The sequence below is a fragment of the Gnatocerus cornutus genome, chromosome 4 (assembly GCF_029298725.1).
Source record: "Gnatocerus cornutus isolate USDA-ARS CGAHR chromosome 4, icGnaCorn1.1, whole genome shotgun sequence".
Taxonomy (NCBI): Eukaryota; Metazoa; Arthropoda; class Insecta; order Coleoptera; family Tenebrionidae; genus Gnatocerus; species Gnatocerus cornutus.
In genome coordinates, this window is record NC_142236.1 from 6,909,667 (window position 1) to 6,931,395 (window position 21,729).

The 21,729-nt window shown below is 42.7% G+C and overlaps 5 protein-coding genes and 1 pseudogene across 7 annotated transcripts; 2 read left to right on the top strand and 4 right to left on the bottom strand.

Annotated features, from left to right (window-relative positions):
- LOC148176293 (uncharacterized) lies at positions 1 to 3,750 on the bottom strand. The gene is made up of 10 exons (XM_088035034.1): positions 3,460 to 3,750; positions 3,185 to 3,412; positions 2,975 to 3,138; positions 2,579 to 2,930; positions 2,247 to 2,536; positions 1,738 to 2,200; positions 1,413 to 1,696; positions 1,200 to 1,376; positions 836 to 1,151; positions 1 to 459 (listed from the first exon to the last, which is right to left on the bottom strand). The coding sequence occupies exons 1-10, from the start codon at positions 3,748 to 3,750 to the stop codon at positions 1 to 3; spliced, it is 3,024 nt and encodes a 1,007-aa protein (XP_087891160.1).
- A 466-nt stretch (positions 3,751 to 4,216) lies between these two features.
- LOC148176294 (uncharacterized) lies at positions 4,217 to 6,829 on the top strand (annotated as a pseudogene).
- Positions 6,830 to 7,291: 462 nt separating this feature from the next.
- Positions 7,292 to 8,004, bottom strand: LOC148176295 (uncharacterized). Of its 2 annotated transcripts, none has more exons than XM_088034599.1 (2): positions 7,595 to 8,004; positions 7,292 to 7,551 (listed from the first exon to the last, which is right to left on the bottom strand). In XM_088034599.1, the coding sequence occupies exons 1-2, from the start codon at positions 7,920 to 7,922 to the stop codon at positions 7,292 to 7,294; spliced, it is 588 nt and encodes a 195-aa protein (XP_087890725.1). In that variant the 5' UTR covers positions 7,923 to 8,004. The 2 variants fall into 2 exon arrangements, with proteins under 2 accessions (XP_087890725.1, XP_087890726.1); XM_088034600.1 differs by having other exon boundaries at positions 7,292 to 7,536; positions 7,580 to 8,004.
- Positions 8,005 to 8,120: 116 nt separating this feature from the next.
- SMC3 (structural maintenance of chromosomes 3) lies at positions 8,121 to 13,827 on the bottom strand. The gene is made up of 9 exons (XM_088034577.1): positions 13,672 to 13,827; positions 13,505 to 13,619; positions 11,853 to 11,992; positions 10,877 to 11,805; positions 10,621 to 10,830; positions 10,165 to 10,570; positions 9,039 to 10,118; positions 8,856 to 8,992; positions 8,121 to 8,812 (listed from the first exon to the last, which is right to left on the bottom strand). Exons 1-9 carry the CDS (start codon positions 13,684 to 13,686, stop codon positions 8,233 to 8,235), a joined length of 3,612 nt encoding a protein of 1,203 aa, XP_087890703.1. The 5' UTR covers positions 13,687 to 13,827; the 3' UTR covers positions 8,121 to 8,232.
- A 321-nt stretch (positions 13,828 to 14,148) lies between these two features.
- LOC148176297 (coiled-coil domain-containing protein 186-like) lies at positions 14,149 to 16,841 on the top strand. 2 transcript variants are annotated; one of them, XM_088034586.1, is made up of 7 exons: positions 14,149 to 14,489; positions 14,535 to 15,482; positions 15,537 to 15,776; positions 15,821 to 15,958; positions 16,004 to 16,222; positions 16,375 to 16,524; positions 16,570 to 16,841. In XM_088034586.1, exons 1-7 carry the CDS (start codon positions 14,322 to 14,324, stop codon positions 16,627 to 16,629), a joined length of 1,923 nt encoding a protein of 640 aa, XP_087890712.1. In that variant the 5' UTR covers positions 14,149 to 14,321; the 3' UTR covers positions 16,630 to 16,841. The 2 variants fall into 2 exon arrangements, with proteins under 2 accessions (XP_087890712.1, XP_087890713.1); XM_088034587.1 differs by lacking the exon at positions 16,570 to 16,841 and adding an exon at positions 16,276 to 16,292 and having other exon boundaries at positions 16,375 to 16,468.
- Positions 16,842 to 20,149: 3,308 nt separating this feature from the next.
- LOC148176298 (tubulin alpha chain-like) lies at positions 20,150 to 21,710 on the bottom strand. Its single transcript, XM_088034589.1, has 2 exons — positions 21,625 to 21,710; positions 20,150 to 21,578 (listed from the first exon to the last, which is right to left on the bottom strand). Exons 1-2 carry the CDS (start codon positions 21,625 to 21,627, stop codon positions 20,259 to 20,261), a joined length of 1,323 nt encoding a protein of 440 aa, XP_087890715.1. The 5' UTR covers positions 21,628 to 21,710; the 3' UTR covers positions 20,150 to 20,258.
- Between the last annotated feature and the right edge of the window lie 19 nt (positions 21,711 to 21,729).

Below are 21,729 nucleotides of genomic sequence, written 5' to 3' on the forward strand. Positions count from 1 at the left end.
TTAATTTTGATGTTGTTCGACCGTCTCGGAGGTCACTTCTTCAATAACCCGCTCCATTGCGTTTATTTTTTCCTTAACGCACTCCCCCAAATCAAATATAACGTTCCGGAGTACTTCCTCTCGTTCCTCGTTCTTTAGCAAAATTTCAGCAACCGCAGGATCAATTTCTTCCTTCATCTTCCTCTCAATCAGAAGTTGCGTCTCTTCCTTCAACTTCTCCCTCATTTCATCATCTTCTTCTTCGCCAAAATTTTCCACCAGCAAACTTTTGAACACTTCATCGTTCACCACAAGCAACCTGAAAACTTGGTCGACCAATTCTTGAAGACACTCGAGGCAGTGGATCTCAACTTGTCTTTTAAAGCTGTCGTAGCTCTTCTTCACCTCTTCCATGAAGTCGTGACAAGTACCATGGATCTCCTCTTTGTTGATTATGGTACCATGACTTCCATAGAAGCTCTGAAGTCAATCGAAGTTAAAATTTGAATTGGAACCGAAAAGAATTGGTCTCAAAGAATCCCACCATCTTGGTAGGAAAAGAAAAAAAATTTCGTCCCAAGGAAGTGGTGTTTTAAGACATTTAACAGAGAAGTATTGTGTGGTACGACCAGAAAAGTATTGTGAGGACATTCAGAAACGGAGGCTAGTCGTGGAAAACTCCGGTACTACTTTCAGAAAACTCCAGTTACTGGAGGGCGACCACAAGAAAATCACAGAAGGAAGAATCTAAACTTGTGAGGTTATAACAAGGTGGTTCTACAGAAGAAGAAGAAGAATGAGCAGAGACCCTCAGTGGTACCAAGAACCAGCGTGAATGGATTTCCCCAAAACTTACCTCTGTAAGAGTTTCAACTTCTCGGAAAGAAGTGTCTAGAAGAACCGTCACTCTGTTAACATAAGCACCTGTTAGTACCTCCACCAGTTCTTTGATTCTTTCTAAATAATCTTCAAGTGCGTCTTTCATAAGATCGAACTGCTTGCTCTTCCAAATGTTCATTTTGGACATGTCTGCATAGAAGTTGATGTAAGCGCCCAGTCTGTGAACTTTGAACTTTATTTCGTACGCCACGTTGCGGATGGCGAGTCGCAGTTCGTTGACCATTGAACACACAGTTTCTTTGTGCTCGAATTCAGCCTTAGAGTCTTCTAGTCTGGAAGTACTCAACATCACAAGTTGCTTCTTTTCCGTGTCTAACTACCTCGTCAAAGTGGCCGCTGCCGTAGCTTCAAACTTCTTCAAGGTATCTTGTTTGAGCGCGCTGAACTCGTCAAGGATCTTCTTCCACTTCTTGGGAATCTCCTTCTCCACCTTTCGGAGCTTCTTCAAGAACCACTTTGCTTCATCCCGGCTGTAGTTACCACCATCTACAAAAAGTCTACACCAAAGTAGTACCATCAAAGATCTCCCTCACTTGATTGAACTCTTAAAACGAGAGATCATCTGATCAATTTTGCTTCGATTCTCATTCATCGCATTATCGTTCTCTTGGAAATTCTCTTCTAGGAGCTCCTTCGTGGTACGTGCAGATGTTTGAAGTCGTACCACACAAGACGCAACGTGCTGTGACTTGGTCGCCTTCTTCAAACTCTCATCAATCTCTTTCCTAGTTCCTTCGTACTCCTCCAGAACTCGAAGACTTTGCTCGTGGCACGGCTGCTTAACATCGCGAGCATTTCCAAGGTACTTCTTCACCTTCTGAAAAAAGAGACAATGAAGTTAACTCCAATCACACTCACTTCTTCAATATCGTCGAGGTCGTGAAGATGATCCTCAAGTTCTTTGAGCCGGACGTCGTAGATCGTCGCTTTGATGCGAAGGTACCGCGGTTTGTGCGCCGCTAGTCTAACTTCAAGTCGCTTGTTTAGCTTCACTACAATGTTTGCAATCCAGTTCTCAGCCTCACGGGACAGTTCTTGGTGACAAGTTATCATGTACTGCCGAAGAGTCTCCCACAGTCCAAACATCCAGTTATTGACAGCATCGACTTGGTACTGACACGCCTTCATTTGTAACGGAATCAACTCATCCGAAGACTCCTTCTGGTTACTCCAGATACTATTCTTCTTTTGAATACACTCGGTGGAGGTGTTCGCGGAGAGAAACGCGTCAATCTCGCTTATAAACAGCTCGATGGCTTGGTCCATTAGACGGTGGTACTCGCGAATTGCAATGATCTCGCTGTCGCACTGAGATGAGTACCTGGAGATATAAAGTTGTACCGAAGAACAAGCAAGAGAAGCGTTACAGTTTTTCGATAGAATCAAAGAACTTGTTGACTTCCTGGAGGTGTTGGTCGAGGTGGTGCTTCGTGGAATCCTCGCGCAGCTTGTCGAGAGTTGTATTGATCTTGGTGTCAATACTGTGCGCTTTCATATCATTCGCATTGACGGTCTGTTTCAACTTTTCAAGAGTTAGATTCTTTGCGTCGGCTTCTCGTGCGAAGTGAGGGTCCCATAAGTGGGAGCAGCCGCTCAGAAACGCGTTTGTATTCTGGAGGTTCGATTCCATGTAGCCAGTGATGGTGTTCCATAAGTTCTACTAAAAGAATTGTTAACTCTTCAGAGTTCTTCGTCGTACCTGTAAAGTCTCAACATCGCACTTATAATTCTCGCTAATCTCTTCGATGATCGGTTTGTATAACTCAAATCCGAGATTGATTTCCCTCGAGGCGTCATCGTCGGCCTCGAGTGCTTCAGTAACGTTTCTGACCTCTCTAAAGAGGCGGTTGTAGACGTTCATGACCATAAACTTGTACATACTGATGAGCTTCTTCGCGTTGTTATCCAAGTCGTTTAAAGTGACTTTTATCTGTTGCGCCCACACCTCCACCTCGACGCTGGTGCGAGGAAACTCTTCAGCTAACTTCAGGTCTGGGAGCGACAACCTCGAGAGATGCGTTTCCGATAAGATGGTCTTACCAGGCGCATCTCTGTGAGAACTGTGAAGTTAAGAAACTGGAGTGTTGGTACTCACATTGCTTCTCTTAGTTTCGCGATTTTGCACGCCCTCCGGTACTTGTCTTTGATGTCGTGAAGAGCTAAATGACACGAGCGCAGTTCTTCCTGAGCTTGGAGTTGGAGATCTGCACGGATTTGCGCGAAGTAGCGATAGTTTGACATGGTGATTTCGTTTAGCTTCTGGAACTAGTACTAGAAGAGAGATTGGAGCCAGATAGTATAGTACCGTAGCTTCAGTTTCAAAGTAGTTCAAGAGTTCGAAGGGTAACAAGTAGGATATCTTCTCCATCTTCTGGTAACCTTCTTGGAGAACCTTCTTAAAACTCCTCGACCGTTTCCGCTCCAAACTCTTCAGATTGTCGTAAAAAGTGTCGATAGCAGCCATGCGCTCTCTATCATAGTTCTCGATGTTCTCCGCAACAAATTCAAACAACTCTAGTGGTAAAATCACCAACTACAAAAACCAGTGAATTACCACCAGAAGAAGAAACTCGAATTAACCTCCTCCTCATTGGCGATCATGACGCCTGTCATTTCCGCCTCAATCTGTGCTTTGATTTTCTCGAGAGTTTCCTTGATTCGTTCGCATTCTTGTCGGATTTCTTCTTCTATATCCAGGCTGTGCTTCCGGCAGGCGAGTTTGATGAAATTAACAGCGACGTTGTGACCATTTTCGCGCTTCTTGAGGAGGCGCGTGATGGCTTTTGAGGGTTTGGAAACTGAAAGAGACTCAACGTTTAATGGAATTGTGACTACAGAGATGTAGTCTTCGGTCAGGGGGCGAAAAGTCATCGTCACGAAGAGAGTGACAGTCAAATATGACTTTTGGCGTGTGCCAACTTTCATTTTGCTTTTATATTCTTCCTCTGACTTTTATTCATTGGTTTGGGATTTTGTATTTCTGTTATTGGAGAGTTATTTTTTTAAGGATTAAAGATTCCACCATTTTTAAATAAAGAATCTTAAAAAAAAACAAACTAAACGAGAAGAAATAAAGACAATTTAACAGAATTTTAAGATATCAAAACAAAATAAGACAATTAATAAGAGTATAAGACAATTTGAAGAAATCAGGAGTCTTTGCAAAGATTAAAGAAGAAATTACGAAAATATACGAAAATCCTAAAAGAATTTAAAGCACTGTAAGAATATCTAAGAGGAATTAAAGGAGTAGCTAAAGGTACCACCAAACTTTTTCTTTTCAGTGATTTCTTAACCAACCCCATACCTCAGAACCAACGAGGAGGCCTTAAGGAACATGGATCTCAGACTTGATATACATATGTATACAAAGGTACGACCAAGAGTATCGACTCCAAGACCAACACATCTTTCGACAAGTTTCGCGAAGACTTCACGAAGCGCCACCTCGACCAACACCTCGAGGAAGCCAACAAGTTCTTGGATTCCATCGGAAAACTGTAAACGCTTCTCTTGTTTGTTCTTCGGCACCACTCTAAAACTCCACATACTCATCTCAGTGCGACAGCGAGATCATTGCAATTCGAGAGTACGACCGTCTAATGGACGAATCATCGAAGAGATTAGCGAGAATTATAAGTGCGATGTTGAGACTTTACAGGTACGACGAAGAAGTCTGGAAAGTTAACAATTCTTTTGGTAGAACTTATGGAACACCATCACTGGCTACATGGAATCGAATCTTCAGAACACGAACGCATTCCCCAGCGGCTGCTCTCACTTCGCACGAGAAGCCGACGCAAAGAATCTAACTCTTGAAAAGTTGAAATAGACCGTCAATGCGAATGATATAAAGGCGCACAGTATTGACACCAAGATCATTACACTTCTCGACAAGCCGCGCGAGGATTCCACGAAGCACCACCTCGACCAACACCTCCAAGAAGTCAACAAGTTCTTCGATTCCATCGAAAAACTGTAACGCTTTTCTTGCTTGTTCTTCGGTACAACTTTATATCTCCAGGTACTCATCTCAGTGCGACAGCGAGATCATTGCAATTCGCGAGTACCACCGTCTAATGGACCAAGCCATCGAGCTGTTTATAAGCGAGATTGATGCGTTTCTCTCCGCGAACTCCTCCACCGAGTGTATGCAAAAGAAGAGGAGTACCTGGAGTGACCAGAAGGAGTCTTCGGATGAGTTGATTCCGTTACAAATGAAGGCGTGTCAGTACTAAGTCGATGCTGTCAATAACTGGATGTTTGGACTGTGGGAGACTCTTCGGCAGTACATGTTAACTTGTCACCAAGAACTGTCCCGTAAGGCTGAGAACTGGATTGCAAACATCGTCGTGAAGCTAAACAAGCGACTTGAAGTTAGACTAGCGGCGCACAAACCGCGGTACCTTCGCATCAAAGCGACGATCTACGACGTCCGGCTCAAAGATCTTGAGGATCATCTTCACGAGCTCGACGATATTGAAGAAGTAAGTGTGATTGGAGGAAACTTCATTGTTTCTTTTTTCAGAAAGTGAAGAAGTACCTTGGAGATGCTCGCGATGTTAAGCAGCCGTGCCACGAGCAAAATCTTCGAGTTCTGGAGGAGTACGAAGGAACTAGGAGAGAGATTGATGAGAGTTTGAAGAAGGCGACCAAGTCACAGCACGTTGCGTCTTGTGTGGTACGACTTCAAACATCTGCACGTACCACGAAGGAGCTCCTAGAAGAGAATTTCCAAGAGAACGATAATGCGATGAATGAGAATCGAAGCAAAATTGATCAGATGATCTCTCGTTTTAAGAGTTCAATCAAGTGAGGGAGATCTTTGATGGTACTACTTTGGTGTAGACTTTTTGTAGATGGTGGTAACTACAGCTGGGATGAAGCAAAGTGGTTCTTGAAGAAACTCCGGAAGGTGGAGAAGGAGATTCCCAAGAAGTGGAAGAAGATCCTTGACGGAGTTCAGCGCGCTCAAACAAGATACCGTGAAGAAATTTGAAGCTACGGCAGCAGCCACTTTGACGAGGTAGACACGGAAAAGAAGCAACTTGTGATGTTGAGTACTTCCAGACTAGAAGACTCCAAGACTGAATTCGAGCACAAAGAGACTGTGTGTTCAATGGTCAACGAACTGCGACTCGCCATCCGCAACGTGGCGTACGAAATAAAGTTCAAAGTTCACAGACTGGGCGCATACATCAACTTCTACGCAGACATGTCCAAAATTAACATTTGGAAGCGCAAGTAGTTCGATCTTATGAAAGACGCATTTGAAGATTGTTTAGAAAGAATCAAAGAACTGGTGGAGGTACTAACAGGTGCTTATGTTAACAGAGTGACGGTTCTTCTAGACTCTTCTTTCCGAGAAGTTGAAACTCTTACCGAGGTAAGTTTTGGAAAATCCGTTCACGCGGGTTCTTGGTACCACTGAGGGTCTCTGCTTCTTCTTCTTCTTCTTCTGTGGAACCACCTTGTTATGACCTCACAAATTTAGGTACTTCCTTCTGTGATTTTCTTGTGGTCGCCCTCCAGTAACTGGAGTTTTCTGAAAGTAGTACCGGAATTTTCCACGACTAGCCTTCGTTTCTGATTGCCCTCAGAATACTTTTCTGGTCGTACCACACAATACTTCTCTGTTAAATGTCTTAAAACACCACTTCTTTGGGACGAAATTTCTTTTCTTTTCCTACAAAGATGGTGGGATTCTTTGAGACCAATTTCTTTCGGTTCCAATTAAAATTTTAACTTTGATTGACTTCAGAGCTTCTATGGAAGTCATGGTACCATAATCAACAAAGAGGAGATCCATGGTACTTGTCACGACTTCATGGAAGAGGTAAAGAAGAGCTGCGACAGCTTTAAAAAACAAGTTGAGATCCACTGCCTCGAGTGTCTTCAAGAATTGGTCGACCAAGTCTTCAGGTTGCTTGTGGTGAACGATGAAGTGTAAAAAAGCTTGGTGGTGGAAAATTTTGGCGAAGAAGAAGAAATGAGGGAGACGTTGAAGGAAGAGACGCAACTTCTGATTGAGAGGAAGATGAAGGAAGAAATTGATCCTGCGGTTGCTGACATTTTGCTAAAGAACAAAGAACGAGAGGAAGTACTCCGGAAGTTATATTTGATCTGGGGGAGCGCGTCGTGGAAAAAATAAACACAATGGATTGGATTATTGAAGAAGTGACCTCCAAGACGGTCGAACCACATCAAAATTAACGTGTTACTTTGGTTACTACTTTGGTGTAGACTTTTTGTAGATGGTAGTAACTACAGCCAGGATGAAGCGAAGTGGTTCTCGACCTCACGAAAGACGCACTTGATGACTATTTGGAAAGAATCAAAGAACTGGCAGAGGTACTAACAGGTGTATACAAAAAGGTAAAGTTGAAACACCAACCAAACTAAGTTTATTCATCTAAATTCGTCCACAAACTTGAGGACTGAGCCTCGCGGGTTCTTTGTACCACTCAGGGTCCCTCGTGACACCTCGTCTTCTATAGAACGACCCTCTTATAACTTGTTGTCTCGCGAATTTACTCCCTTTCGTCGTTTTGTTATGGTCCCACATATTCCATCCATACACGAAACTGGAAGTTTCCGGAAAGTAGTACCGGAGTTCTGGAATCACCTTAACTCGTTCCTTCAAATAAGCTCGTCTTCCTTCACTCTTTATATCTGTAAGTTCTGTAGTGTTTAGTTTTACCAATGGTAACCTTACCGGAATACATAAGATTGGTAATTTCTTTATCTACAGGTCGCATGACGTTAAAGACCGCCGCTTCTTCCACGATCGGTGGTACTACTTCTTGGTGTTCTACGTGATAGTTATCTCGATTCTCAATTTCACGAAACATCAGTTCCTTTTCTTCGTTTTTAACATCGTCAGAAACTTCGTGGGTTTTGACGTGGTTAGCGATTTCTTCTAACCGATTTTCGTTGTTTTTGAACCATTTGAGACGAAGTTTGTCTTCTTTTTCGATAGAGTACTTCCAGAGGCGGTACTGATTTAGTGGGATTCCACGAGGCTCGTTCTTTTTCGATTCCATTTTAAATTTTGACAGTGATTGACGTTAGTTTCCACGCTAATCATGACACCAAAATCAACAGATCATGGTACTAATGGAACTACCGTGACTCCATCACATAGGTAGAGGAGATGCTTTACAGAGTTAAGGTCTTCTGCCTGGATTGTAAAACTTTACGACTGGTACGACTCAACCAAAACGGTAAAAAAAATCACGGTTTCTTAAGATAAATAGTATAATATGTGAACAAACAAATTAAATCTTACATCTTAAAAAGTAGTAATAAAACAACACTACCTACATGCACATGAAAGTCCTCTTAGACTTAGAACTAACCATGGGTTTGGTCATCTTCAACGAAGTCTCTTGCAACATCTCTCGTCACGCATTCCACATGACTTACTTTATTCCTAAACTTCACTCCGTAGAACTTATGAGCGTGTTCCAACAGCTCTGGTCTGAAAGTAGTCGTAATGAACTGCGCCTCCCCTGACAACTCATGGATCATATTAGCCACGGCCTTCCGATGCTGCGCGTCCAAAGCCTGATCAATTTCGTCAAACAAATAAAAAGGAGCAGGATCGCACTTCTGGATGGCGAAAATCAGTCCGAGAGCAACCAAAGACTTCTGTCCTCCCGACAACTGATTCATTTCCTTCATCTCCGCGTCGGAGTCGGTGAAAGAGACTTTGATGCCGATCCCGCTGAACTGGTCGGAATTGGTGTCTTCCGGTCCAACATCGCGGCCATCCTCATTATCTATCGTTTTGAGGACGAGTTTCGCCTTCCCGGTGGGGACGAGCTTCTTGAAGACCTCAGTGAAGTACTTGGAAACTTGTTTGAAGGTGAACTGGATGGCCTCCAGCTTCCGTTGTTCCAACATGGAGATGAGTTCTTTGATTTTCTCGCCTCTGAAACAGACACTTAGAGTAATTCATAGTGTTGGCGACGTACCCTCTGTCCAGTTCCTCCTTCCTCTTCTGGAGCTTCTCCTTCTGGTCCGAGAAGCTCATAAACTGATCCAACGCCTTCTTGTTCACGTGACTAAACTTCTTCAATTGATTATTCGTCTTCTCCAACTCTTTAAACAACTGAAAAGAAAGTTACAGATCTGCTTCTTCTCACCTGAAGACTTACCGATCGTGACGACATCTTCACGTAATGGGAGTAGAGTTCCTGCGCCGGGAGAGCCCCCAATTGGTTGATCTTCTCCACACACTCCGCGATCTTCTGCTCCAGGAGATTCTGCTTCGTCGCGTATTTCTCCAGATGCTTAGCATCCTCGTCGATTTTGTCCTGGGCTTCTTTCTCCTTTTTCTTGTACGAGTCTAGTTCGCTCTGCTCCGACTTCAGACGTTTGGCCATCTCTTTGACTTTATTCTCCATCGAGCTGAGCTCTCTGTTCACTTTCTCGATCTTCCTGTCGATTTCCTCAAGGTCGCTCTTCGAGTTGACCAACTGTCGTTTCCTATCTTCCAAAGAGATTTCCTGGAGAGCATGCAAGACCTCGTCGCGTCTTCGGATCAAATTGTTCGTCAAAAGATTCTCAAGTTTGTTCTTCTCAGCTTCTAACTTCATTCTCGTGCTGAAGGCTTCTTTGTTTTCCTTCTGGAGGCGTTGGATGTCGTCGTTTAACGAATCGACTTCCGCTTGGTCAGCGAAGGAGAGTTGCGAAAGGAGCTCTTGGTGGAGTTCGCTCTCTAAGCCGTCTTTGGTGCTTTGCATGGCTTCCAAGCTCGATTTGCACTGGGCCAAAGAGCGTTCCTTCGGGCCACGGAAGCGCTCGATGTTGGAGAGCTCTTCCTTCATTAGCCGCAACTCTCCTTTGACTTTATCGTAGATTCCCTTCGCTTTACTGTTCTTGGTTTCGGTCTTCTGCATTTCAGAGACGATGCTGTTGATTGAAGCCTCCGTCTTCGAGAGTTCCTCGCGCAGAGACCGCAGCTCCTCCTCGCACTGCGCTATTTGCTGCATGGTCTCACTGCGAGTCTTCTGCATCTCCAGACGAGACCGATTCGAGTTGAAATACCCCCCAGTCAGCGACCCTTTGGAGGAGACTTGATCACCTTCAAGAGTCACACAGTCGAGACCGGTGGTCCGCGCGAGCTTCGTCGCGACGTCGAGGTTCCGGCAGATGAGAGTTTTCCCGAAGAGGTACCGCATGGCCTTGTCGTACTTGGGGTCGTAGTGAAGCTTGGAGACCATCGCGATGGCGTCCTAAAAAAACCTGTATTTTTTTAGGAGTGTGCTGAATAAAACTCACCGAGTCGTTAGGATACGCGATGTCCCTCACGTTCAGTCGATTTAACGGCATGAAAGTGACCTCCCCTGGGAGCTTCTGCCGATTCATCTCCTTCAGAATCTGCGTGCCAACTTTATCCGAGTCGATGACGTGGTGGAACAGGCGGTTTCCGGCAGTGACTTCCACGGCGGTGTAGATGCTCTTCTCGCAATCAAAGTTTTCGATAACGGGGCCGTAGTACGACCGCGCGATTTCCGCTTCACGTCCTCCTCTGCTGACGAAGGTGTCCAAGACTTTCCTCACGCTGTCTCTGCCGTTGAGGATGGGCTTCCCGGCCATGGAGCGCAACTGTTGGTCGGCTTTGGCCAGGTCTTCTTTGAGGGAGGAAAGGTTCTGTTGGACGTTATTCTCCTTGCGCCAGAGCTCGCTGCAAGAAAAACATATTAAGAGGTGGTGATAGCTAAGAGTTGGACGTACTTTCTAGCGGCTTGGAACTGATCCTTGTTCTTCTTCAGCTCGTAGCACTGCTTGTTGTGCTCATCGATGCAGTTCTTTTGACGTTCCAGCTCTTGGGATTGTTCTTCGATCTTCTTGGTGAGTTCCACAGTCTTGGCGGCGTCTCGTTTCAAATCCGCTTCGAGTTTATCGCGGTGATCCCGCTTGTCTTTCAATTGTTTGTTCAAAGACCTGCAAAGAAAATTCAATGCTTTGGAGACTCTTCTCGAGGACTTACTTCAATTCGTTTTGGATCCACCGGTCCCTGTCGTCTTTGGAAGTGAACTGGCTCCCGCGCCCCTGCTTGGCGTACAACTCCTTCCTCTTCTGCTCCTTCAACGCCAACTCCCTCGTGCACTCCTCCTCGCGCTTCTTCATGGCTTCGTACTGCGGCTTGACCTTCTCCAGCTCCGCTTCTTTCTCCTTTATCGACTGTGTGAGTCGCGCCAGTTCGTTCTCCGCCCGTTCTTTTGATTTGTTGTCTCCTTGGACCTCCTCGGACAAGTCTTTGATGGTCAAATCCAGCTTGGCCTTCTCCTTAATCAAGTGCTGTTGGTCGTTGCTAAGAATGTCGCGTTCTTCCTTCAAACTCGACAATTCCTTCTTCGTTTCCTTCGTCTTCTTCGTGAATATTTTGATACTGTCTTGGGCCTTCTTCAGGTTCGACGCGAGCTTCTCCTGCTCAGTCCCACTCTCATTTCTTTGTTTCTCTAATTCCGTCAACTTCCTCTTATTCTCGTTGAGCTCCACCTCGTGGATGATGTATTCCAACGCGCGTCGGATCTTATCGTAATGCTGGTACTGCTTCAACTCCTCTTTCTCTTCCTCCAGAGTACTCAGCCGGTCTTCAATCGTCCGTAAAAACTCCTCGATCTTCTCCACTTTCCCTTCAGTTTCCCTTAGAATCCCCATGGACTCGTCGCGACGCTCGTCATAAACCCTCGTCCCCGCCACCTCCCGAAGAAGCTTCAGTCGGTGGGCGTCGGGGGCGGTCGCCATCTGGTTGATCTTCCCCTGTTTGACGATGTAGTAAGGATTTGAGTTGGAAAAACCAGCGGATTCCAGGAGATTCATGACTTCGCTCCGCGGTACGACCTTCTTGTTGAGGAAGTACTGGTCCTTCTTAGCCCCGATGACGCGTCTCAGGTAGATTTCCTCATGTTCGATCTGGAAAGAATGATTGAGTATGGGGGGGACATCGTGGGGGCTCTTACAGGGACACGGGCGTCGGAGTTGTCGAAGATTATTTCCACGTAGGCGGAGACCACGCGGGGGCCGGTACCTTCGTGGAGGAGCGCCTGGCGCTGCTCGGGGCGCAGGTGGGAGAACTCGTCGCTGAGCACGAACTGGATGGCTACACAAAGAAGGAACACATTTTAATTCAGAACAATAAATAAACGGAAAATAAAAAGGAAAAATCAGGGAGAATATAAAAATAGAATGGAGGATGAAAGAAAACTAAGAAATTAGGAATCTAAATAGAATCTGAAAAAAATCTAAAGCAAATTTGGGGATTATAAGAGAAATTAAAAAAAAATTGAATGTGTAAGAAAAATTTAAAGAAAATGATTAACCAAAATTTTTTGCTCGCGACTGTAAATCTAGAGAATCTAATAGGAAAATTCAAATCAAAAACGTATTGAGAGTTTAATTTTCAGATGACCAAAATTTTTTGCTCGCGATTGTAAATTTGGATGATCTATAACCACAATTTTTTGTTCGCGACTGTAAATATAGAGAATCTAAGGAAAATTTAAGTCAAGAAAGCATCTAGAGATAAAAACTGTCTGCGCAACAGTAACATTAATGATCAAAAATTTTTTGCTCGCGGCTGTAAATCTAGGGAATTTAAAAGAAACATGAAAACCAAGAAAGCATCTAGAACCGAAATATTTGCTCGCGACCAAGTAAGTGTTTAAAGTCGAACTTTCTAACAATGACGATCAACATTTTTTGCTCGCGACTGTAAATCTAGATGACCTAAAGAAATATAAAAAGAAATTTCAAACCAAGAAAGCATCTAGAGACAAACTTTCTGGGCAACAGTGCCATTGATGGCCAATATTTTTTGCTCGTGACTGCAAGTCTAGAGAATCTTATAGGAAAAATCAAACCAAAGAAGCATTTAGAGCCGAACTTTCTGGAGTGCAGTGACATTGGCCACCAAAATTTTTTCCTCGCTACTGTAAATTTAGAACATTAGAACAAAAAACAAACACACATCTAGAGACGAACTTTCTGGGGAAAAGTGAAGTTGACAACCACAATTTTATGTTCGCAACAGTAAATATAAAGAATATAAGAAAAATTCAAGCGAGGAAGCATTTAGATATAACAACTTTCTAGGTAACAGTAAAAATTTTTGCTCGCCTCTGTAAATCGAGATTTTAAAAGAACATTGGCGACTTATAAAACTTTTGTTCACTGTAAAATCTAGAAAAAAAAAACAAACGAAAAAAACAACCAAATTTTTGCACGCGACTGTAAATTTAAAGAATAAAAAAATGAAAGATAAAATTGAAACCAACAAAGCGTTTATAGACAAACTTTTTGGGTAACATTTCTTGGTCGCAACTGTAAATCTATAGAATCAAACGCAATCTAAAAAAAAATCAAACCAAAAAGGCACCTCAAGACAAACTTTCTAGGTAACAGTGACGACCAAAATTTTTTGTTTGCGACTGTAAATCTAGAGAATCTCAATAAATCTGAAGTAAAATTCAAACTAAGAAAGCAACTAGAGACTCCAAACAAAACCTATGAAGCATTTTAATGTCTACATTTCTGTGTTTTAGGGGTCCCAGGGCCCCAACGGTCCTAATCCGCCTCTGCCGGAAAACAATGAAACTCAATAGTTTGTACGTACCGTAGAAAAAGTTACTTTTGCCTGATCCATTACGCCCCACAACCACATTGTGCCGTTTATCAAACGGCTCCACGACTGTCTGGTCCCGGTAGCTCTTGAAGCCCTGAATGATGACCTAAAAGGGGCACCTTTGAGTTTATGTTAAAACGAGGGTTATGCGACTTTACCTGTTTTATGTGCATTTTCAAGTGTTAAACCTAACACTTTGCGCTTGAAAACAAGAATTTTGGGGAAAAACCGCCAAATGCAACACCAAACATCGTCGTTTACAAACTGTCTGTCAAAATTTTGACAGACATTGACAGTTGACAAGTGTCATTTTTTTAACACGGATAATTAAAAAAATTACATGATTAATTAGTAATGTCAAGACCAGTGTTGGGCGTGGAAGCCGTCTTTTTACCATTGCACCCAAAATCATAATTTTATATTACAAATTAAATTTAACTGAAAATTGTTAGTGACAGTACCAACCCAACGACAAAAAATCACTAATCAAAAGTCGCATCACAAGTTTTAATCTTAATTCTTCTTCAAATTCACTCCTTTTTTTCGGTGGTGTTGATACGATATCAAGTTTCCATCTTTCGCATTACTAAAGAAGCTTGAAATTAGTAAAAAACAAGAATTTGACGAGCCAGCGCTGCCACCACTTCAGCTTGAAATCCCCCAAATTGTCAAACGTCGAAATGTTGGTTGTCTAAATTGACCCCTTTTACTTCAAGAAAAAAATGTTTTATTAAATTACAGAAGTTCTCGGCGCCCCCAGATCTTCATTTTAGCTATTTCGGTGAAGAAATGTCGCGCGTGTAGAAAAATGGGCACTGAAGGTGTTGTCATGGAGGCCGAAACGGGCCCCCATATGTGCGAGCACGAAGAAACAACCAAAGAGGTGTTGACGTTGAATAACAACAATTCGGAACAACAGGAGGAGATCGCACAACTGCGCCAGAAATGTGCAAATCTGGAGGCCAAGTTGGAACTTGTAAGTTTGTTCATAGAGTCTTTGGGGGTACAAGTCCAGTTTTAGGTGGTGAGGCAGAAGGAGTTGGCTCAGAAGGAGAAGGAGACGATGGTGATGAAGTACGCGATGAGCGAGAAGAACGTCTTGGACGTAAAGCAGCAGAAAGAGCAAATTGAGAAGAAGTACAAAGAGCAGATTAGTGAGAATGAGATTATCCAGCACAAAGTGCAAGTTATGATGTCTGAGAAAGCGAGGATTTGCCAAATGCTTGATAACAAAACGTACGAGTACAAAACCAGTCAGCAGGAGCTGGAGCAGACTAAAACCGACTTAAACGCGCTGGAGACGAAGCTGAAGTGGTCTCAAAACAGCCTCAAAACTGAGATGCAGCTCCACAAAGAATGCCAATTGAAAGTCGACGACCTCAACAAGAAGCTCCAGGACATGACCGACGTGATTGAGCAGGCGAAACGCGACGCTCAGGACTCCATCAAGACCTTTCACACGTCTCAAGACAACCGCGCGCACGTCCTGGACCAACAACTCAAAGAACAACAGGCGACTCTCATCCTCCTGCGCCACGAAAAAGAGGACAAAGAGCAGCAAGTGAAGACGCTCAGTTCCCAGTTGGAGAAGCTCCAAACCAAACAGAAAGACATGTTGCAGGAGAACAACGATCTCTCCCTCAAAGTCCAACAGTTGGAACGGGAGCGGCTGGAGAGCGAGCAGAAGTTGAGCGACATCCGAGCCTGCGCGGATCAACAGAGACAAGACTGCGCGGATTTACAAGCGAAAACTGCTCTTCTCGACCAGTTGAAGTTGCAGTTGAAGAACGAGCAGGATCAGAACCGAGTTTGCAACGATCAGATTTACCTATTAAAGCAAAGAAACGCGGAGCTTGAAGGCGACATCGCCGCGTGTCGCGAGCGAGAAGCAGAGCTCCTTCTCTTCACGCAGCAGTTGACTGATAAGAATGTGAGGCTACAGTCGGAGTTCACCGCATTGGAAACGAAGGTACAGTGGTGGTCACAGTCTAATTAACTCTCTATTTTATTTTTTTGGCTACAGGTACAGCAGCTGACGTGCGAGCAGAACTTACTAAAACGATCGCTCAAAGAGCAAGAGACGAAGAACGGGATTCTCACGGCGCAGCTCTGTGAAGAAAAAGCGCAACGCGGGGAAGAACTGGAGGATCTGAAGAAGAGTCTCAACGAGAAAACTAGTCAGTGCGAGAAGTTCAAACAGGAGGCGGTGGACAGTAAAGGGGAGAATCGCCTCTTGAAGAGGAAATTCGAGTTGTCGTTGAAGGTGCGGTCTAACCTGGTGGAGCAAAGTTAACTTTTTTCTTCCAGGAGGTGAACAAGGAGCTCCAGCAGTGCCGCAAAAGACTTGAAAACTACGAGATTTTAGAACGGAAGAGTAGCAGCAGTTCTAACTCTTCGCTTAACGTGGACCGCTCCAACGACTCTCCCGCGGTGGAGCAAGTGAAGGTCTTCCTCTTCCTTTGTAGTTCTTTTTTTACCTTTTTTTCGCAGGTCATCCAGCCGGACGCTGGTTTAGATAGACAAACTTTGATCGAACACATCGTCAAACTGCAACGAATAAGTGCGCGGAAATCGGAGAAGCTCGATTTCCTGGAGGAGCACGTCAACACTCTAGTCTTAGAACTCCAGAAGAAGTCGCGACTTCTCCAGAGTTACATCCTGAGGGACCAGTCGGGAACACTAACTTCAAACACTATGGATAACAATAAGGTGAGTGTCGTCCTTCGACTAGAAGAGCCCATTAAACGTTTTTTCTCTCTTAGTCTTCGTCGAAATTCTGGTGAGTTTTGTGTTTTTAGATTGCACTTTGACATGTCTGCACTTTTCTTCGTTTTCCTCGATTTTAACTTCTTCGTTTTTAGGCGAACATAGCCAAGTTAAATGGAGTTATGGCATCTGTGTATAGTTCGCGGGTAGCTGACGACAAATTAACTTTGGAGTTGTCGTTGGACATCAACCGGAAGCTACAGGCGGTACTGGAAGATGCCCTGCTTAAGAACATCACTTTAAAAGTAAGTTTAACAGAAATTTAGTGTGTTCTTATTGATTTGTTGAAGGAAAATGTGGACACTTTGGGCAGTGAAATCGACCGACTGAATAAGCTTTTGAAATCGTAACATCTTCCTATTGTAGTATTAAATCTTATTTTAACGTATTTCCAAGACATGTTAGTAATTTATTGTGTGTGCACAAGTTAGTCAATGCAAAACATGACTTTCCCGGAGTCCGTGGTGTATTATAAGATGGCGGACGTTAATCTCCGGTGCTTTTAAAATGGCCGAAGATGCATTTATTGTAAATAAAAGTTATACATCATTTAAAATAGAAATTCATTCCTTTTCATCACCATATTTTTATTAAATTTGTTTTTTTTTTTCTTCATGTATTCTTGTCTTTTGGCGGGCAAGTAAACTGAGACTGAAGACCTAAAAATCTTAGAACCTCGGAGAACTTCCTGAAGAATCCCAAAGGAAAATCAAGCAAAATGACAAAATCCTGATGGATCCTAAAGAATCTTGACAGCATCTTAGAGAATCGTAGACAAAACCAAATAATCAGGAATGCCTAAAAATCTTGGAGAAACTTGAGAATCATAAGGAATTCTTGAAACACGTATGGAGAAAATTGTGGACAACTTAAAAAAATCTTAGTCTTGGTCTTGGAGATTTTTGGAGATTTCTACACAATCCTGGAGGATCTGAGTAACCTGAGGAACCATAAAAAAATTAGAATCTTGGATAATCCACGGCAGTCCTAAAGAATCCTGTAGAAACCTTGTGGAATCTAAGAAAATCCTATGAGAACGTAGAAATTCCTGTAGAATTTTGGGGAAACGTGGAGGGCTTAAAAAACGCAAGAAATGTTGGAAAATCTCTGAGAATTCTAGATAATCGTAAAAAATCTTGGAGAAATCAGTTTAATCATCGCTCTGATGATGGTAGCAATGGTATCGAAACGCGCGTTAGCATTTTTTGACGAAATTTGGTGTTGGGGAATACATTGTATTTTTGATAATGAGAAACCTGGAAATCATTAAGAGACCTAGCAAATCTCATAGAATCTTAGAAAATTCAAGACAATTCTAGAGAGTCAGAAGGTTCTAGAACATTATTGGAGAAATCTTTGGAGAACTGTGGAGAATACTTACATAAATAAAAAATACTGGAGAATCTTAGAGATTCTTAGACAATCTTAAAAAACCCTAAAAATTCCTAAGAATTTCTGGAAAATTCAGGGAATCCCGTATAAAATCCTAAACATTTTTTTAAATTTTAGAACCTTTCCGGGATCTTGGGAGAATCCTGAGCAATACTAAACAATCAGAAATTCTTAAAGAATCTCGGACTAACCTGGAAATGTTGAGAAAAAATTTAAAATTTTTAAGAATTCTTGAAAATCCAGGAACATTTATAATTTGAGACAATCTTAAAGGAACATAAGAATCTTTGGGAAACGTAGAGAAGCAAAAATCCCAGAAGAAGAAAATCTTATGAGACCACAAATTCCTATAGAATTTTGGGGAAACGTGGAGGGCTTTAAAACCCAAGGAATTTTGGAAGATCTCTGAGAATTCTAGATAATCTTAAAAAATCTTGCAGAAACCAGTTTAATCATCGCTCTGATGATGGTAGCAATGGTATTTGGTGTTTGGGAATAAATGGTATTTTTGATAATGAGAAACCTGGAAATCATTGAGAGTCCTAGAAAATCTCATAGAATCTTAGAAAATTCAAGACAATGCTGAAGAGCCAGAAGTTTCTAGAACATTATTGGAGAAATCTTTGGAGACTGTTGAAAATACTTACATAAATAAAAAATACTGAAGAATCTTAGAAAATTCTAACAATCTTAAAGAACCTTAAAAATTCCCAAGAATTTCTGGAAAATTCAAGGAATCCTATAAAGTCCTAAAGATTCTTGAGCAACCTGGAAATTCATAATAAACAATCAGAAATTTTTAAAGAATCTTAGATAAACCTTGAAATGTTGGGAAAAAATTTAACATTTTTAAGAATTCTGGAAAATCCAGACACATTTAGAATTTGAGACAATCTTAAAGGAATATAAGAATCTTTGGGAAACGTAGAGAAGCAAAAATCCCAGAAGAAGAAAATCTTATGAGACCACAAATTCCTATAGAATTTTGGGGAAACGTGGAGGGCTTAAAAAACCCAAGGAATTTTGGAAGATCTTTGAGAATTCTAGATAATTTAAAAAAATCTTGGAGAACTCAGTTTAATCATCACTCTGATGATGGTAGCATTGGTATCGAAACGCGCGTTGGCATTTTTGATGAAATTTGGTATTTGGGAATAAATTTTATTTTTGATAATGATATTTTTGATAAACCTGGAAATCATTAACAGTCCTAGAAAATCTCATAGAATCTTAGAAAATTCAAGACAATGCTAAAGAGCCAGAAGTTTCTAGAACATTATTGGAGAAATCTTTGGAGAACTGTAGAGAATACTTACATAAATAAAAAATACTGGAGAATCTTAGAGATTCTTAGACAATCTTAAAAAACCTTAAAAATTCCTAAGAATTTCTGGAAAATTCAGGGAATCCCATATAAAATCCTAAAGATTCTTGAGCAACCTGGGAATTCATAATAAATTTTAGAACCTTTTCGAGATCTTGGGAGAATCCTGAGCAATACTAAACAATCAGAAATTCTTAAAGAATCTCGGACTAACCTGGAAATGTTGGGAAAAAATTAAAAAATTTTAAGAATTCTGGAAAATCCAGGAACATTTATAATTTAAAACAATCTTAAAGGAACATAGGAATCTTTGGGAAACGTAGAGAAGAGAAAATCCCTAAAGAATCTCGGAGAAACCTGAGGACGAAACAACTAGAAAAATGTCGAAACCATGGAATTCTTGAACATCTCACAGAATCTTAGATAATTCTAGACAATAATAAAGCATTACAAATTCATAAAACATGTCTAAAGAAACTTGTGCGTAACTCTAAAAAACTTAAAAAAGTCCTAGAAAGTCCTTGAGATTCTTAGACAATCCTTCAGAATCTAAAAATCCTGAGGGATCCTGGAAAATTTCAGAGAATCCTAAAGGGTCCTAAAGAATTTTTGAGAAACCTGAGGAACCATAAGCTGATTACACAGAGCTCTAGAATTTTAAGTTTAGAATCCTGGAAAATTATAAGCACCACTAAAGAATCCGAAATTCCTAAAACATGTTCGGAGAAATTGAAAAAATCTAACTAAGTCCTGGAGAAATTTTAGAAGATTCCTAGACAATCCTAAAGAATCTGGTGGAATTATACACAACTTAAAAATCCCGAGGAATTCTGGAAATTTTCAGAGGATCCTTCCAGACAGTTCTAAAGAATCTTAGAGAAACCTGAAGTACCATAAGGCGATCATCAAGAGTTCTACAACATCTCATAGAATCTTAGAAAATTCTAAACAATACTAAATAATCAGGAATTCATAAAACATGTTTGAACAAACTTTTCTACAACCATACAGAACATGAAAAATCTTAAAAAGTCCTCAAGAATCTGGAGAAATTTTGGAAAATTCAGAAAATCCTAGACAGTCCCAACGAAGTCACACGGAATTCTAGAACCACTCCAAGTATCTTAAGAGTCCTGGACAATACTAAAAGATCTTGGAAAATCTTGCAGCCTCCTAAAATCCTCAAGGAATCCTAAGCAATCCAAATACCCGAAAATGCAATTTATTACCAATAAATTACAAAATGAAATGAAAATGATCCCTTCAATCGATATCATCAATGGATACCTCCTCATAGTCCTTCTCCAGCATCGCCAAGTCCTCCCGCGCCTCATTAAACTCTCCTTCTTCCATCCCCTCATGGATATACCAATGCACGAACGCCCTCTTCGCAAACATAAGATCAAACTTCTTGTTTAGTTTGTTCCACGCGGATTCAATCGCCGTCGTGTTAGATAACATGCACGCAGCTCTTTGCACCCTCGCTAAGTCTCCCCCAGGTACCACAGTCGGTGGTTGATAGTTAATCCCAACTTTGAATCCCGTGGGACACCAATTGACGAACCTGATGTTGCTCTTCGTCTTCATTTGGGCGATGGAAGCGTTGACGTCTTTGGGGACGACGTCGCCGCGGTAGAGTAGACAACACGCCATGTACTTCCCGTGACGCGGGTCGCATTTGACCATCTGGTTCGAGGATTCGAAGAGCTCAGAGGTGATCTCAGAGACCGACATTCCCTCGTGGAAGGCCTTGTCGGAGGAGACCACCGGGGCGTAGGAAGCTAGAGGGAAGTGGATCCTCGGGTACGGCACTAGGTTGGTTTGGTACTCCGTGAGGTCGACGTTGAGGGCGCCGTCGAAGCGCAACGACGCCGTGATCGACGACACCACCTGGCTGATCAACCTGTTGAGGTTGATGTAGTTGGGGCGCTCGATCCCCAGCTTCTTCCGGCAGATGTCGTAGATGGCCTCGTTGTCCACCATGAAGGCGCAGTCAGTGTGGCCTAACGTGGTGTGCGTGGTCAGGATGGAATTGTACGGCTCCACCACCGCCGTGCAGACCTGGGGCGCCGGGTAGATCACAAACTCCAGTTTACTTTTCTTCCCGAACTCCTCGGAGAGGTTCTCCATGAGCAAGGAGGTGAACCCCGACCCTGTCCCTCCACCGAAGGAGTGGAAAACGAGGAACCCCTGGAGCCCCGAGCACTGCTCCGCCATCTTCGAGAGTTTGTCCATGACGACGCTGATCATCTCCTTGCCGATGGTGTAGTGTCCGCGCGCGTAGTTATTCGCCGCGTCTTCTTTTCCGGTGATGAGTTGCTCGGGGTGATAGAGTTGCTTGTACTTCCCGGTGCGCACCTCGTCGACGACGGTGGGCTCCAAGTCCACCATGAGCGACCTGGGGACCATGTTGCCATTCTCCACCTCGTAGAAGAAGGTGCCGTAGCAGTTATCCGAGACGATTTCCTTCTGGTCTTTGAGACTTCCGTCGGGTTGGATGCCGTGCTCGAGGCAGTAGAGCTCCCAGGTGGTGTTGCCGATCTGGACGCCGGCTTGGCCGATGTGGACGGAAATACACTCTCTCTAAAGGAGGAAATGAGTGGGGCGGAGCGCCAGGGGGGCTACTTACCATCGCTGGAAATTTCGCACAATTTGGACACGTAAATTTGAAATTTAGACAAATTTATTTATTTCACGCCATGGAGATGCGGGGTGATTGCTAGATAAAATCAGA

What these genes read in the sequence shown, in the direction of transcription:
- LOC148176295 (XM_088034599.1), bottom strand. Translation starts at nt 7,922, where the DNA reads ATGGAATCGAAAAAGAACGAGCCTCGTGGAATCCCACTAAATCAGTAC. An exon ending in TACCAATCTTATGTATTCCG is followed by an intron (nt 7,552 to 7,594) that starts GTAAGGTTACCA and finishes CAGAACTTACAG; the next exon opens with ATATAAAGAGTGAAGGAAGA.
- SMC3 (XM_088034577.1), bottom strand. An exon ending in ACTCCGACGCCCGTGTCCCT is followed by an intron (nt 11,806 to 11,852) that starts GTAAGAGCCCCC and finishes CATTCTTTCCAG; the next exon opens with ATCGAACATGAGGAAATCTA. An exon ending in TGAAGATGTCGTCACGATCG is followed by an intron (nt 8,993 to 9,038) that starts GTAAGTCTTCAG and finishes CTTTCTTTTCAG; the next exon opens with TTGTTTAAAGAGTTGGAGAA.
- LOC148176297 (XM_088034586.1), top strand. Translation starts at nt 14,322, where the DNA reads ATGGGCACTGAAGGTGTTGTCATGGAGGCCGAAACGGGCCCCCATATG. An exon ending in TCACCGCATTGGAAACGAAG is followed by an intron (nt 15,483 to 15,536) that starts GTACAGTGGTGG and finishes TTTTGGCTACAG; the next exon opens with GTACAGCAGCTGACGTGCGA. An exon ending in ACACTATGGATAACAATAAG is followed by an intron (nt 16,223 to 16,374) that starts GTGAGTGTCGTC and finishes CTTCGTTTTTAG; the next exon opens with GCGAACATAGCCAAGTTAAA.
- LOC148176293 (XM_088035034.1), bottom strand. Translation starts at nt 3,750, where the DNA reads ATGACTTTTCGCCCCCTGACCGAAGACTACATCTCTGTAGTCACAATT. An exon ending in GCGATGTTGAGACTTTACAG is followed by an intron (nt 2,537 to 2,578) that starts GTACGACGAAGA and finishes TTCTTTTAGTAG; the next exon opens with AACTTATGGAACACCATCAC. An exon ending in GCAGCGGCCACTTTGACGAG is followed by an intron (nt 1,152 to 1,199) that starts GTAGTTAGACAC and finishes GAGTACTTCCAG; the next exon opens with ACTAGAAGACTCTAAGGCTG.